This window comes from Triticum urartu, chromosome 7, assembly GCF_003073215.2.
Source record: "Triticum urartu cultivar G1812 chromosome 7, Tu2.1, whole genome shotgun sequence".
Lineage (NCBI taxonomy): Eukaryota > Viridiplantae > Streptophyta > Magnoliopsida > Poales > Poaceae > Triticum > Triticum urartu.
The window spans coordinates 515,361,035-515,376,600 of NC_053028.1; the positions used below are offsets into that span (position 1 = coordinate 515,361,035).

At 43.6% G+C, this 15,566-nt stretch overlaps 1 protein-coding gene across 6 annotated transcripts; it reads right to left on the reverse strand.

Annotated features, from left to right (window-relative positions):
* Positions 1–4,138: 4,138 nt before the first annotated feature.
* LOC125520115 (nuclear poly(A) polymerase 4-like) lies at positions 4,139–11,633 on the reverse strand. Of its 6 annotated transcripts, none has more exons than XM_048684936.1 (12): positions 10,872–11,633; positions 10,701–10,778; positions 10,425–10,532; positions 8,305–8,367; positions 8,056–8,217; positions 7,061–7,174; positions 6,894–6,956; positions 6,490–6,819; positions 6,250–6,414; positions 4,890–5,819; positions 4,725–4,801; positions 4,139–4,522 (listed from the first exon to the last, which is right to left on the reverse strand). In XM_048684936.1, the coding sequence occupies exons 1-12, from the start codon at positions 10,947–10,949 to the stop codon at positions 4,483–4,485; spliced, it is 2,208 nt and encodes a 735-aa protein (XP_048540893.1). In that variant the 5' UTR covers positions 10,950–11,633; the 3' UTR covers positions 4,139–4,482. The 6 variants fall into 6 exon arrangements, with proteins under 6 accessions (XP_048540893.1, XP_048540899.1, XP_048540896.1 ...); XM_048684942.1 differs by having other exon boundaries at positions 4,286–4,522; positions 4,725–4,761; positions 10,872–11,632; XM_048684939.1 differs by having other exon boundaries at positions 4,288–4,522; positions 4,725–4,770; positions 10,872–11,632.
* Between the last annotated feature and the right edge of the window lie 3,933 nt (positions 11,634–15,566).

Genomic DNA, 15,566 nt, shown 5'->3' on the forward strand with positions numbered 1-15,566 from the left:
GCTAGACTATGGAGCTAGCTGGGATGATAATTTTCCCTACGCAGAGTTCTCATACAACAACAACTATCAGACCAGTTTGAAGATGGCCCCTTTCGAGGCTCTGTACGGAAGGAGGTGCAGAACACCATTGCTATGGGATAGTGTTGGAGACCGAAAACTTGTTGGTCCTGATCTTATCAGAGACTCCAAAGAGAAGGTCAAGTTGATTTGTGACAGACTCAAGATAGCTCAGTCGAGACAAAAGAGTTATGCCGATAGTAAATGCAAGGAGATAACATACGAAGTGGGAGACTGAGCATATCTCCGTGTGTCTCCACTTCGAGGAATCAAGAGGTTCGGTGTTAAAGGAAAGTTAGCACCCAGGTTCATAGGCCCATACAAAATTCTTGAACGCAGAGGAGAAGTTGCATACAAGCTAGAATTACCGAAAGAATTGTCAGGAGTTCATGATGTATTTAACGTTTCCCAGCTGAGGAAATGTCATGCTAAGATTGCCAATATTCCTTTGAGAGACACAGTGCCCCTAGAGGCCATACAGCTTGACAGTGATCTGACTTATGAGGAGTAACCCGTCAGGGTTCTCGAGACTGCGAACAGAGTTACCCGCAGCAAGATCATCAAGATTTGCAAGGTACTGTGGAGTCACCACTCCGAGGAGGAAGCCACCTAGGAATGAGAAGAAGACCTCCGTCGAGACCACCCGCACCTATTTGGTAGCCAACCCGAATCTCAAGGGCGAGATTCATCTTAAGGTGGGTAGGTTCGTAACATCCCAAATTTTCAATTTGGATTGTTTTACAATTATAGCTGAGCATCTAATGCATCTTGATTGAATTGTGGTGGAATTTTGAAAAATTCAGATGCATTTGACTATTTTTTGATGAATTTGAATTCACTTCAACCTGGCATTTGAAATTCATTTCAAAAATCCATGACAGATACTTTGATCAAAAAGTATGAGAGGAGGTAACATGACACTCTAAAAATTCATAAGAAAATAATGCCAAAAGTTTTTGAATTCAAATTTGGTTTTATTGGGAATTTTCAAAAATGATTTTTATAAAGTTTGTTTTCTATGTCTAAAAAATAGTTCATCATTTTGGGGTTTTTTTGCTGATTATTTTGATATATATGTGTGTGTGTGTGTGTACATATATACGTGTGTGTGTGTATATGTCCTATATAAAACTATTTTAGATTCATTATTTCCGTGTTTTCTTTACTGTTAAAAATACCTTCTAGTGCCAGCCAAGCCAGCCGGCCCAACAGCCAACTAGCCCTACTGTCGCGGCCTACCTCACCAGCCGCCCGTGCCCGAAACCTCCCTGGCTCGGTCGCCCGCTACCCTCTCTCCCTCTCTCTCACACCAACATGTGAGCCTCGCCCCATTCCTAACCCCTCACCCACGGCACGCCACACTAGAGTGCTCCGGAGCACACCGTCACCCTGATATCACGACCCCAAGTCGACCCCCTCCCGAAGCTCATGTCCTATAAGTAGCCCTAGACATGCTCGATCGAACACCCCTAAAACCCTACGCTCAACCCTACCCTAGCTCGCGCCTCCATCGTCCCGATCTCATCTCTGCCGCCGCAGTTCGTCGCCCTTGTCATCGTCGGTGAGCCTCCCCTGTCTCCAAATCTTGTCAGCTGGACCCCCTCAGCCTTGTGCATCCATGTGACATCGTTTTGCCCTCTAGGTTGCACCAGAGCCGCCACCTCGGAGATCGTCGTCCGCCACCAGAGTTGCAGAGCACTGGGCTCTGCACCTCAACGCCCCGGTCGCCCCCGTCTTCCCCGACTGACGCAGAGGCCACCCTCGACCTCCCCTCACTCCGTCGCACCCGCTCGGCCACTCCACCGCCTCCCTCGACCGCTGGAGCCACCGCCCCGTTCGACGCCCGAGCCGTCGCCGTCAGTCGCCATCGACCGCCCTCTGTAAGCCAGCGCTCCGTTAGATCGCCGATCCACGCTCGGTGATTACCCTTTGGAGTCGGATGGACTCGCTTATCGTCTGCGCTTCCGCATTAGTTTTTCTCATGAGTTCGTCTTCGGTCGAATTTATTCTGATGTAATAAAGACTCTATATGAGAATCGTGTAATTAATCAGGTGTGATTAAACTTTGATATTTTCATCAATGTACTGTGTGTGCCTGCATGATCTTAGGATGGTACAGATAGACAGAGAATTGACCGATTTCGGGTCGGATCGCTACAATCCTGCCTTAGCATTAAGAAGGAAACGTCTTGCAAATCTTATAATACAAAGGTTGGGAAGGTATAAAGGGGTCTTGAGAAACGGGAAAAGAGAGTAGAATATATATACATAAGAGAGTTATCCCCACTGACTTATTTATCTCAACATGCAAGCATGTCACCTCACCATACAATTATGAAAAGAAGAAGGCCAACCAGAATATTCAATCATGCATGGGAAATTGTTTTCCATTCAATTATTTAAAATATTCAAAATAATGTAACAACTATACATAATCGAATATAGTAAATCATATGTATTTTTGTTTTTGCTTATTATGTTATCAACTCAAATTTTCATCAACCAATTCCCACGGCAACGCACGGTTACTAAGCTCCCTAGGAATAAAGGCTTTTGAGAATTTCAAAGTTATCTTCATATATTCTAAAAAATGTTCACAAATTTTTAATAAAACATTTATGCATTTGAAAAAATGTTCAAGAATATAAATTACGTTCCTGCATTTCAAAATTATTCGTAAATGTGAAAAACATTCACGAATTAAGTAAAGAAAACAAATATAAAAATGAACAGGAAAGTAAAACATGACAAAAAAAAGGTAAAAAAAACCTAAACGGAACTTTCCGACAACCAGACTAACCGACCTACTCTCTTCGTTCCTAAATATTTGTCTTTCTAAACATTTCAAATGACTAACACATATGGATGTATGTAGACATATTTTAAAGTGTAGATTCATTCATTTTACTCTGTATGTAGTCACTTGTTAAAATGCCTAGAAAGACAGGTATTTAGGAACGGAAGGAGTACATGACATACTCAATAGTACCTGCAGGGATCCGCGTTTGCCCGACCACCTCCGCGATATGCATGAAATACGAATATCCTTTGGGATAAAGTGGAATTTACTTCCAAAACCAAAGGACAGTGCCGCAAAGCGCGTGTTACCTCTAGTCTCTCTCTAATCTAGACCTACAGTGAAATCCATCTTGCCAATTTGTGGCGGGTAGGGATATATGGGGCATGTGAAGACTCAAATTTCCCCAAGGAGAAACACGTGGGAAACCTGGTTTGGGATTGGGAGATTTAGATTGCCGGCTAATTTCAAACCCACGCAATAATCAGGGGTTAGAAAAACGCGAAGATCATTTGGAAGCCGATTTTTCCACTTTTTCCACCTTTAATCAACATGCAGTGAGTAGAACAGCTGATATCAATCCCATTGGTTCTCTACCTCCCCAATTTAGTATGGCCCCACCAGCAGGCAAGGGCTCCAAAGATGACGCATTATTCAAGGTCACTGTCCCATCTTCAGAAGAATTGATTTGATTTTGCCTCGATGGTGCTTAATAACGCAAACGTTACATGTTTAATTAGCCCAGAACACAAGAGGTTTTCCACACAATTAGTCATGCTATTTATTTGTTGCATGCAGCAAAGAAAGAGGCACCATTGCAACATGTTCAATTAGCCCAGTCCAGACCACAAAAGGTTATTTATTTGATGGCTTTGTTTACTTGGTATCTGAAAAATGGGATAGTAGCCTTTTATAAAAAAACTGAGGGAGTATTAAGTTTTCTGACTGTAGAAGAGAAACCATGTAGGAGAGAAACAGCATGTACTTCCTCCATTCCTAAATACAAGTCCTTTTTAGAGATTTCAATAAAGACTACATGCGGATATATATATATATATATATATATATATATATATATATATAGTTTAGAGTGTGATGTGAATTCACTCATGTTGATCCATATGTAGTCCATATCGGAATATATAAAGGACTTATATTTAGGAACAGAGGGAATACAATAGTTTTAAAAGGTGTTATCTTGACAGATAACATAATTACCCTAACTCACATGCAACCCGCAGACTGAACATGAAACAAAAGATAAAAAAGCGAGCTATGCCAAAGTACAAGGAACCATCTTGCAGATCTTATATTACAAAGGTTGGGAAGGTACAAAGGGGTCTTGAGAAACAAGGATTAGTAGCACATCTCTCTCTAATCTAGACCTACAGCGGAATCCCTGGGACGTAAACAAGTCCACCCAAGGAGACTGCTGGAGCTCGATCCATACATTAGGGCAAGCTACACCGCAACTCCAGACAGAATCGACAAATTAAGCTGCGGAGCGAGCTGGTTCCATAAACGAACTTGCCACCAATCTAGACTAGAGTTGGCAAAGATCTTGCGACCTTCCATGAAAGAAACTTCACTTGTTTGTTGTTTTTGCCATGCCATTGCCAGACATGATTTTACCACCATCTTCCTTCCAAGTCCCCAGTGTTTGCAGATCTGTGTCGAAAAGGAAAGTTTGTGAGTTGAACAACTTACCAAAGGGACACCAGACCCTCCATTCCAGCCGGCTCTGGAACCTCATGCTGTTGATGTCAAACTAACTCTGCGCAAAGTAGCAAACAAATACCAAACAGCAGAGTATAAAGAAAACGGAGCAACATAGATACTCAATGTATAAGGATTGAGTTCAAGATCATGCCTCAATGACGACTTCTGGGATCCATCTGACTTCACACCTGCATAAGCTTTAGAACGCACTTCAATCCCATTGTTCAGCTTTATAAACCAAATGAGCAAAATAAAGAAGTTCAGATCATATCTGGAAACAAACGCAAATCATTTCAAGAAGGAAAGAACGCGAGACCTCTAATTCTTCAGGGAGGCCGCTCTGAGGAACTCCATTCCCACCAAAGTGTAGATTTTCAACAAGGACATTTCCCATGTCCTTTTCTGCAATCTGCAGTAACTCTGCATTATTGCCGCCAATGCTTTCACTTCCAACAAGCTCCAAAACGACCTTCTCGGCAACACGCTTTAAAGTTGTACTCACTGCTACGGTTGGAGCAGTGCTGTCCTTGACAGGTGAAATACAATCGACATGCTTGCTAGTTACGTCATCAGAACAAACCGCTTCCATTTTCACACACTTGGAGCCTGATGCGACTGAATCCAAGCTTTTCTCAGATGCATGTGATGAACTTGAACACTTTGTTTGATCTCGATTGCCACTGCCAGGTGAATCCTGACTCCCACCGCTTGCATTAGAAGTAACTTTCTGTTGGCTGTCACTTCTGGGCTCATCACTAATGTTGCCCGACCGAGGTGATAAAGTTCTTGGGTGAACTGGGCTGATTGAAGCCCTCTTAACAGATCGGCAAGGTTCGGTATCATCAATCCCAGTAGTATCATGCTTTCTCTTCAGCTGGCTGTCTGGAGATCCAGTCAATGCGCCATTTGCAGTGTTATTTTTATCAGACTGGTGTTGATGGTTCACATGCCTTTGGGGACGAGGTCTCTTGTATCCTTCTGGAAACACATAAGCTGGAATCTCTTTCCTCCGAACATGAGAAACAGCCAACTCCATCCCAGGTTTCCAGAACATATACATGTTGATCTCATGCCTGAACTCATCAACTGTTCCACGAATATCAAACTGCTGACCTTCTTGTATTTTCACACCTTCTTTCCTTGATAAGCCCATGAAGAAAGCACAATGAGCACACTGTCTAGAAGGATCTGCATACTCATATGGGTATGGATGGCATTGCAATTTCCCATAGGTGTCCCGTTCAATCTGCAAGTGTCAACCAAAAACCAAAGGCTAAAGAGTCAATCATCAGACATAAATAGTAAGAACACAACCACCACAACAACAACAAAGCCTTTAGTACTAAACAAGTTAGGGTAGGCTAATAAATAGTATAAGAACGCAGCTGAAATTAAAACACGGGCTGTTTGCTGTTTAAAACAGGCATGCGAATTGTCACCCTACAAGTTCCCAACTCAATTATTAATTTCCACTCTAACCCTCCATTATAATTGTTCTGCAGTTCAGACAGGCTTAACTTTACATAACCCAAGAATCAAAACAATGCAATGACTCCCAATCTCACAACCAGGAATCCCCGTAACAACTCCCCTGATGCAGTATATATAGCCTCAAAAGGAAGTGAACTTATTACAAGCTGTGCACAATAATCTGAGCATAAACAACATACTATTACCTTTAAAGTCAGTTGTCTCAATCGAGACTCGACCCATCCCTTCCAGAGTCTGAGATCTGCATCATCCTCAGCGATGATGTCAACTTGCAGATAATTTTTATACGCCTCAAAAAAATTAAAAGGCTCAAAAAGGGCAGACCAACTAGCCTTATTCATCTCAATTTCCTGCATTAAAGAGTATATATAGAACAGTCAAAATAAGCAGTTGGTGAATAGTAATTATTGTGCCAAAGAAAATACCTGGCATATTTTATTGCCAAACTGGAATTGTTCTATCATAACCCTCAGCGTGCTCGTCGAAACATTATAGCTGGAGTTCATGCATGGATATGCTGGAGTGATAATTGGCATATGATGAGTTCTGTCACGAGGATTTTTGCGTGGATCCCACACAGGAAAGCCAAGTTCCTCCTCCTCAATGGCACAAAGCATCACTGGAGTTGGCCAGCGCCACTGGGTAAAAACCCTGAAGAATCTCGAGACCAGCATACTTGGCACAGCATTAGGATAGAGCTGGCAGACTCGTGCAACCAGTAAAGCCCAATTCACACCTCCAAGAAAACCAGTGACCTATCAAGCCAGATATTAGATTAATCCTAGCAATTCATAGAAAGTTACCAACATAATAGTAAAACCACACTTACATTAGAGTAAACACCTCTTCTTCTTGCCCAGTGCTTTAAACACCTTAGTGTTGTTCGAAAGCTCTACAATAGAAGTATGTATATTGTTAACATTGCCATCCTAGAAAACAAAGATGAAAAAAAATGTTCGAGTAGAATAAAAGTAGATAATAGTTCCTCCAGTCAACCTCAATATTCGGAACAAGCCTAAGAATTTGGTCAGCCACTCTGCAGCCAGTAAGACTACGAACAGTTGCCTCATCAATGTCATAAAGCACTGCTTCCTGAGAGATATCCAAATCCTGCAGCAACATGTCAAGACAAAGATGCATCTCTTGAAATATTCGAGATCAATATAGGCAAGAAGCAGGAAGTGGACTTCTAAGAGTATTTCCCTTCCACAGTTTAAAGAACACAAGCGTGAATGGAATTAAACAGCTGATAATATCAACAGCAGAGGACAAGTTGCAATGATGGCTGTGAATTGTCCTCTAATCACCGCAGGACTGTTAGTGAAGAACTGTCCCAAGTAGCAAAAGAAGTAACTTTCAAAGATACAATTTTGCAATATGCATAAGAATAAGGAATTGGATGGTTCATTCTATACAACTCCCTAGAGCTAAACAGAAGGAGTTCTGACAACGACGACAACTGGGCTTTACCGTGAGGTCAGCGGACAGGAGACTAGTGGACAATGATGATGGAAGTTCAAATGTTATTCACCACAAGAAGTTCAACATCAAAAGTTACATTCACATCCAAAATAATACGAACACTGCAACTTCAATATGCTTGCTAAGAGAACTATTTTTCACAGTTTCACTACAAAATAGAGGCCTTTGATATAACTGCTCTGACACTAACACAGATGTTAGAAAACACTACAAAATCAGCACAGAAGTAGAAGTAGATCACACTATGGATAGCAGAACAAACCTACATCACACACCTACAATACTAGCACATCAAGCTGACAACAGGGTCTATGTGATTACTACGAAATACCACAGAAGAATTAATTCATCAGGGTCATAAGGCAGATTTAGGAGGAACAGACATCAGGATCATAAGAAAGGCAGATATTGGGAGGAACAGTACTAGTTCATATCCATCCTTACTTAACTTGGTATGAATCGAGAAACAAACAAATGCATGAATATATTTATAGAAAGTACAAACTTACAGATGGTACTACTAAGAGAGAAACGCTGGCATAAAGAAGATCGATGGATATCCCATGGAACTTAAATTTCATCACAGGTACATGTGCATCAGGTACAGGTTGCAATTCAGACACTTCCTCCGTTTGTGCTAATATGTCATGCAGTACAATAAAGAAGTCCTCCTGTGAAAAACTACTATTGTTAGAGAACAACAAATGCTATAGCTAACACAAAAACTACAAAGGAAGCACACAACAAGAAAATATTACCTCGCGATTCACATATGAAGGTCCAACACATAGAGTATCGATGTCAGCCCCAGGTCCATGGACCTATTAAAACATAAGTGTCAAATTATGCACAGGTGGATAATTTTATGAGAAGAGAAAAAACATTAACATGCGATATAACAGTAGGTTGCAAAAAAGGGTTGAATAGCATATATAATACAAACAAGAAAATTAGATTATTCAATGGAACATGAACAACCTGCACAAAGAATTTGTAATAAGCAAGCACCACAAAATGAGATGCATGCACATCCAGTAACATAAAATATGCTGTAACTAAACAAAAATGTGGAGAACCAGTGAACAAGTGTACATAATTATCTCTAAGTTGCAGATGTCAGAGCTCAAATCAGTTGGGGAATATGTGAAAAGATGACAACGAACGTTCATAAGAAAAATAAGGCAATGCAAGGTAAAAGAATGAACAAATTAGCAACAGGGGCAAACATGAGCATGTGTTTTTTTTCTTAGTAATACAGGCTTGAACCAAGTGCAAAGCAAACCAAATAACTTGTAGCTGTATGGACACCAAAAGCACCATGCTACCACGCTAAAAAAGTGACATGTACTCCCACAAGCCAGAACGAGGAATAAACTGACCATGTAACTAGCAACCGTAAGGGTGCTTGGCTTTCCTGCGTTCCTATGCCTCTTTAAAAGAACTCTTAATACTATTTGGTTAGGCTATGTTCAAGGTTTCCAATGTAGTAAGGCGTCTTAAGGCGATCAACCCGCGCCTTAACGCCTGGGCGCTGCCAGGGCACCTTACCGCATAAGCAACGCTCAAGCGCCACCTTATGGACACCGTAAAACATGCCTAAGTTCACAATTAACTGGAAACCTCCCATATAGGGCAACTAAAATAATATTGGTAAATATTAGCGCCAGACATATTTGATTACAAATGGAAGGAATATGAACAAAACTGTTGTTCAACAATCATGCTGAATATTTATGAGATAACTGACAGCTACTCGGATGTTTGTCCAAGTGACCAAATCTATTCAAACAAGAATAGCCATCAATGTTAGTTTCAGTCACGGCACACAAAAGAAGGCAGTAAGCAAGTGCCAGAAGCAGAACAAGCAATTTAGATTCCCTAGGAACACACATTCATCCATCTCCAGTGCATCCATCGGCCTACAACAAAGATTTTACAACCTATTACTGCCGCCGATGCCTATTTTAACAATGGTCCGAGCTCCCCATAAGCTCATTTTGTGCTATGGTGTTGATCATAAATGAGCATGCCGCTAAAAAAGAAAAAGGAAATTCAAGTGTTACAAAACAGTGAGGTCCAATTGACTAGGGCATGGGGTGGACATAAAAATGAAAACTAAACACCAAACCAAATACACTGGACTTTCCAGTTAATTTGGTACTCGCCTGGAATTTCAGTAGCAAACTGCGGACAAACAAATTGAATTTGGTCACTTCTGTAGTTTAACTGAATATATAAACCAAAATTAATTAACATGAGCACAAACAAGCTGTTAATTAGCGCATCAGTAAAACAGAGCAGGCCACCAGCTCTTCAAGGCAAAAACCATCATCAGTGCTCCATCAAGAAAAGCACACAGCAGCAGCTCCACTGCTCAGAGCTCACCATCTCCAACTGGACCCCAATGCCAAACCCTAGCTGCCAGCTCTATATCTGGTGTCTGGCATCACCTACCCCATTTTGCCAACATCAAGCAAATTGGTGAGATATCTGGATCTCGGATTCTTTGTTCGATTTGGTGCCCACTTCCATAGTATTGTGTTCTGTTGTTCAAACAGATGCAGCACATATGTTATTTTAGTTTATACCAAAATAAAATCAGTTTCAAGTGTTGGACTTAATAGTTTCCATGGCTTGTTCAGTCATAGTTTATCAAAAACCAAAATATTAAAAAATGCTATATAACAAACCCAAAATGCCAGTTTAAACCGAAACCCCATCCCTACTGAAGCAAGCAATCATTCAACTAATCATCAAATGGAAACAAAGGGAGCCCAACAAACAGTGCCGCTTTTACTGGCCTGATAGGTTAGAAACTTTTAAGCTGTAATATGCACGGTAGAGGACGGAATTTCGTGAAAGCAACGCATACACTTACCCCTAGACGGTATGACCCGAAGGTGAAAAGCACGGCATTTGCCTCTTCAATCATTTGATCAGTATATCCTCTCTGACTAGTTAACTGTTTCACCCAATCTTTTACAATCTGCAAATTCAAACAAGGGTCTTGTTTAGCAATAAACAATCTATCAAGCATTGTTTCAATCAGTAAGCAATGATTAGAACAAAAGAGTCAAAGATTCACAGAAAACTGCATGTCTCTTTTATATCGTACAAAAGCAGGCAAGAAACCGCGTTGCGAGAGAGTAATCACCTTGTCAAGCTCCCCCAGCACCTCCTCCCGCCTAGCAGACTCATCGGCACTTTCATATAAGCCCGCTTCAACCAAGAACTGCAATTTATTGTAACAGACAAAACAGTGAGTAACAAAACATCTTCTTCAATGGAAACAATCAGTAAAGTAACCGAATGAGTAGCTACTAACCTTGTTCAATTCAGCCGTCCTCTGGACATCAGCATCCAACGGCCCAGCCAGCGATATTGGCTTATTAGAGGTCGCCATTTATCGCACAAAAACGGCAGCACCTCTAGTCTAAGATAATGCAACTAAGTAACCCTCACCCCCGGACAAGCCGCCTTCGGGACAAAATCTCAAGGAACAGGAGACGCCAAATCGCACAGATCGGCACCTCGAGGCACGAAAAAGGGTTGGCAAAATTCAAGCCGAACCGCCCAAAAATCGAAGCTTTTCGCACGGAACCGAGCGGAGCACGACCTGCCTCGGATGAACCCAGAGCCCACGGCCTCCGCCTCTATATTGGCCCTCGACGGAAGCGGGAGCACTAGTCGGACACGACCAGGGGAGTCGTGCGATACACGGATCCAAACAACAAGGACGCGGAAACCTTCATCACCCAGGAAACTCCCCCCCCCCCCTCACCCCCCCCCCTGAATCCGAGCCCCCGGCTGCAGAATCGCCCCACGGAGCCCGACGGGATCGCGCCGCCCGGATCGGATCGAGACCCCGACTGGATCGGCGGGGGCCGAGGACGCGCCTCGAGATCGGGCACGGACACGGATCCGGCGATCCGCCGGCCGCGGGGGTCGGGGAGGAGGCGGTACGGCGGGCCGCCGCACCGGCTCCGGCGGGGGCGAGGGGTGGCGGAGGAGAGAGAGGGAGGGGTCCGGGAGGGGAGAGAGGCGATGGGGAGGGGAGGGAGGCGAATAGGGCAGGGCAGGGCAGTGTGGAGAGAGAAACAGGGGGGGGGGTGGAGGGCGTGGGTGTGTGGGTTATCTGTCTGTTTCGTGGACTCGGATTTGGGGAGAGATTTTTCCCGGGGGTTTATTGGATATTTGCGGGGGATTAAGAGGGGTGCGAGGGTTATTTGGCCCTGGGCTGGGCTGTAGGGATTGGTGGATCCGGCGCGGTAATCACGCGGCGGGAGCGGAGGCGGTGGACGGGTTCGCACCGGGTTCCTCTGAATCTGTTGGCGCCGCGGCCGCGTGGCGCTGGGTGGAAAAGGGGAAAGCGGGATAGGGATGCAGCGAGGCGGTGCGGTGCGCGGCCGGCGACGCGTCCAGATCTTTTCCTCGCCGCCGGCCCCGGGTTTACGCAGACGACTTTTGGAGGAGCTTTCGGAGTGAGCGGTGGAGTGGTTTTGACCCGTGAGTAAGTGAGGGTGGGTGAGTATGTTCCCGGGTGAATAGCTGGATCAGGTCGTTGAGGGTGGGTGAGTATGTTCCCGGGTGAATAGCTGGATCAGGTCGTTGGTATCCCATAAGTGTACGCCTGTGTATATAAGTATTTGTGTCTGTATTGATATTAAAACAAATCCAACGCACAACCCCAAATGGGTTAGGGTAAATGGATAGAATAGACCCTTCAACGTGCGGGAGCAAACGGACAGTCGTCTGTTTTCTGTCCGCTTTCGACCCTTTCCCGGCCAAATTTTGGACCGAGTTTGCGGCCGAACGGACACCCGCGGACGGGCGGGGCGCGTGCCCTTGTCCTGCCCTGGCCTGCCCGTCAGGGACACAGACCCTCCCCTTTTCTCTTCCTCTACTTCCCTCCGCCCTCTGACATTGTCGCCGCCACCATCGTCCCCAGCCGCGTCGCCTTCCACCAGGGTCGTCCGAACCACCACCACACCATGCCATAGCTGTCTCACACCGGCATTCCGGAAAGCATTTTACCGGCGTTCGTGGTTCTTTGTTGCCAGTGGGGAAGCTACGGCCGTCGCCGTCGCCCGTCGTCCCCAACCTCTTCATCAGGCAGGTCGTTCGTTGTCGCAGGACGCCCACCAGGACCACCGACTCCCAAAATCTTGCTCTGCTGCTTGCGAGGGGAGCACGACGTGCATTATCAGGTTGTGCCTCCAGCCCGACCGCAAGGTGTGAAAGTGCTACTTATCGACTAGAGGGGGTGAATAGGCGATTTTTATGAAAGTCTTCAAAACACAAGGTCTTTGAAGACAAACAATAGAAATGAACCTATTGATATGCAGCGGAAGGTAGACTACACTAACAAGCCATAGTCAAGATTGCAATGAAGTGAAGGCAGGAAGACTATCAGCAACTAGGTAGTAAGGATCAGGATGGAAGACAGTATGAAACCAAACAGTAAACAGTTTTCACTCAGTGAAGTCAATCAGATCATGCAGGCAATTAATGATTTCACGAAGACAAACTGTAAAGTAAAGGAAAGCGAAGGATAGAACCAGTTATTTGGTGAAGACAAGGAGTTGGTAGAGCAGTTCCAGTTGATGTGACAACTGTAAGTCTGGTTAGGGAGACTGAGATTCAACTCAGAAGACCGCGTCTTCACCTTATTCCCCTTGAGTTAAGGACACCCAGTCCTCGCTCAATCACTCTGGTAAGTCTTCAAGGTAGACTTCTAAATCTTCACAGACTTCGTTCACCGGCGATCCACAATGATTCTTGGATGCTCAGAACGCGACGCCCAACCGGCTGGAGGATTCACAGTCCTCAAGTATAACAAGTCTTCAGGTCACGCACACAGAAAGATTTCAGTGATGCCTAATGATACATCTCCATCGTATCTACTTTTCCAAACACGTTTGCCCTTATTTTGAACTCTAACTTGCATGATTTGAATGGAACTAATCCGAACTGACGTTGTTTTCAGCAGAATTGCCATGGTGTTATTTTTATGCAGAAATAAAAGTTTTCGGAATGACCTGAAAATCAACGTAGAAAAATTCTGGAATATATAAAAAATACTGGCGAAAGAATCAAGGCCAGGGGGCACACCCTGTCCACGAGGGTGGGGGCGCGCCCCTACCTCGTGGGCCCCCTGGTGCTCCACCGACCTCAACTCCAACTCTATATATTCACGTTCGGGGAGAAAAAAATCAGACAGAAGGATTCATCGCGTTTTACGATACGGAGCCGCCGCCAAGCCCTAATCTCTCTCGGGAGGGCTGATCTGGGGTCCGTTCGGGGCTCCAGAGAGGGGAATCCGTCGCCATCGTCATCATCAACCTTCCTCCATCACCAATTTCATGATGCTCACCACCGTGCGTGAGTAATTCCATCGTAGGCTTGCTGGACGGTGATGGGTTGGATGAGATTTATCATGTAATCGAGTTAGTTTTGTTAGGGTTTGATCCCTAGTATCCATTATGTTCTGAGATTGATGTTGCTATGACTTGGTATGCTTAATGCTTGTCACTAGGGCCCGAGTGCCATGATTTCAGATCTGAACCTATTATGTTTTCATGAATATATGTGAGTTCTTGGTCTTATCTTGCAAGTCTATAGTCACCTATTATGTGTTATGATCCGTTAACCCCGAAGTGACAATAATCGGGACCACTCCCGGTGATGACTATAGTTTGAGAAGTTCATGTATTCACTAAGTGTTAATGCTTTGTTCCGGTACTCTATTAAAAGGAGGCCTTAATATCCCTTAGTTTCCAATAGGACCCCGCTGCCACGGGAGGGTAGGACAAAAAATGTCATGCAAGTTCTTTTCCATAAGCACGTATGACGATATTCGGAATACATGCCTACATTACATTGATGAACTGGAGCTAGTTCTGTGTCACCCTATGTTATAACTATTGCATGAGGAATCACATCTGACATAATTATCCATCACTGATCCATTGCATGCGAACTTTTCACATATTGATCTTTGCTTAGTTACTCTTCTGTTGCCACTGTTACAATTACTACAAAACTGCTACTGTTACCTTTGCCACCGTTACCACTACTATCATATTACTTTACTACTAAATACTTTGTTGCATATATTAAGTCTTTCAGGTGCGGTTGAATTAGCAACTCAATTGTTAATGCTTGAGAAAATTCTTTGGCTCCCCTTGTGCCGAATCAATAAATTTGGGTTGAATACTCTACCCTTGAAAACTATTGCGACCCCCTATACTTGTGGGTTATCAAGACTATTTTCTGGCGCCGTTGCCGAGGAGCATAGCTCTATTCTTTGAGTCACTTGGGATTTATATCTACTGATCACTATGAAAAACTTGAAAGATAAAAGAACCAAGATTTTTCCTTCAACTACGAGGGGAGGTAAGGAAGTGCCATCTAGCTCTGCACTTGATTCACCTTCTGTTTTGAGTAAACTTGCGACACATACTCCTGCTATTCATTCTGATCTGTCGCATGTTATTGATGATGCCACTTCCGCTTTGCATGATACTTATGATGAAACTACTTCTATAATTGATAATACTGTGCCACTAGGTGAATTTCTTGATGAAAAACTTGCTAGGGTTAGAGAGAATGAAATTATTGAAACTGATAATATTGATGAAAGTGATGATGAAGATTCTCCTCCTATATATGAACTGCCTGTTGTGCCTCAGGGTTATGTTATGGATGAAAAAACTGCTAGAGACTTTTTAGCTTGCAATGATATATATGATCTTAAGAAATTATTAGCTAAGCTGAAAGAAAAGTCTTTGAATGCTAGAATAAATATGACCCTGCTTTTTCTACTTCGCCTATCTATATTTTCGATAAGGATTATGATTTCTCTATCGACCCTGAGTTAATTACTTTGGTTGAATCTGATCCTTTTTATGGCTATGAATCTGAAACTGTTGTGGCACATCTTACTAAATTAAATGATATAGCCACCTTGTTCACTAATGATGAGAAAACTCGCTATTACTTTATCCTTAAGTTGTTTCCG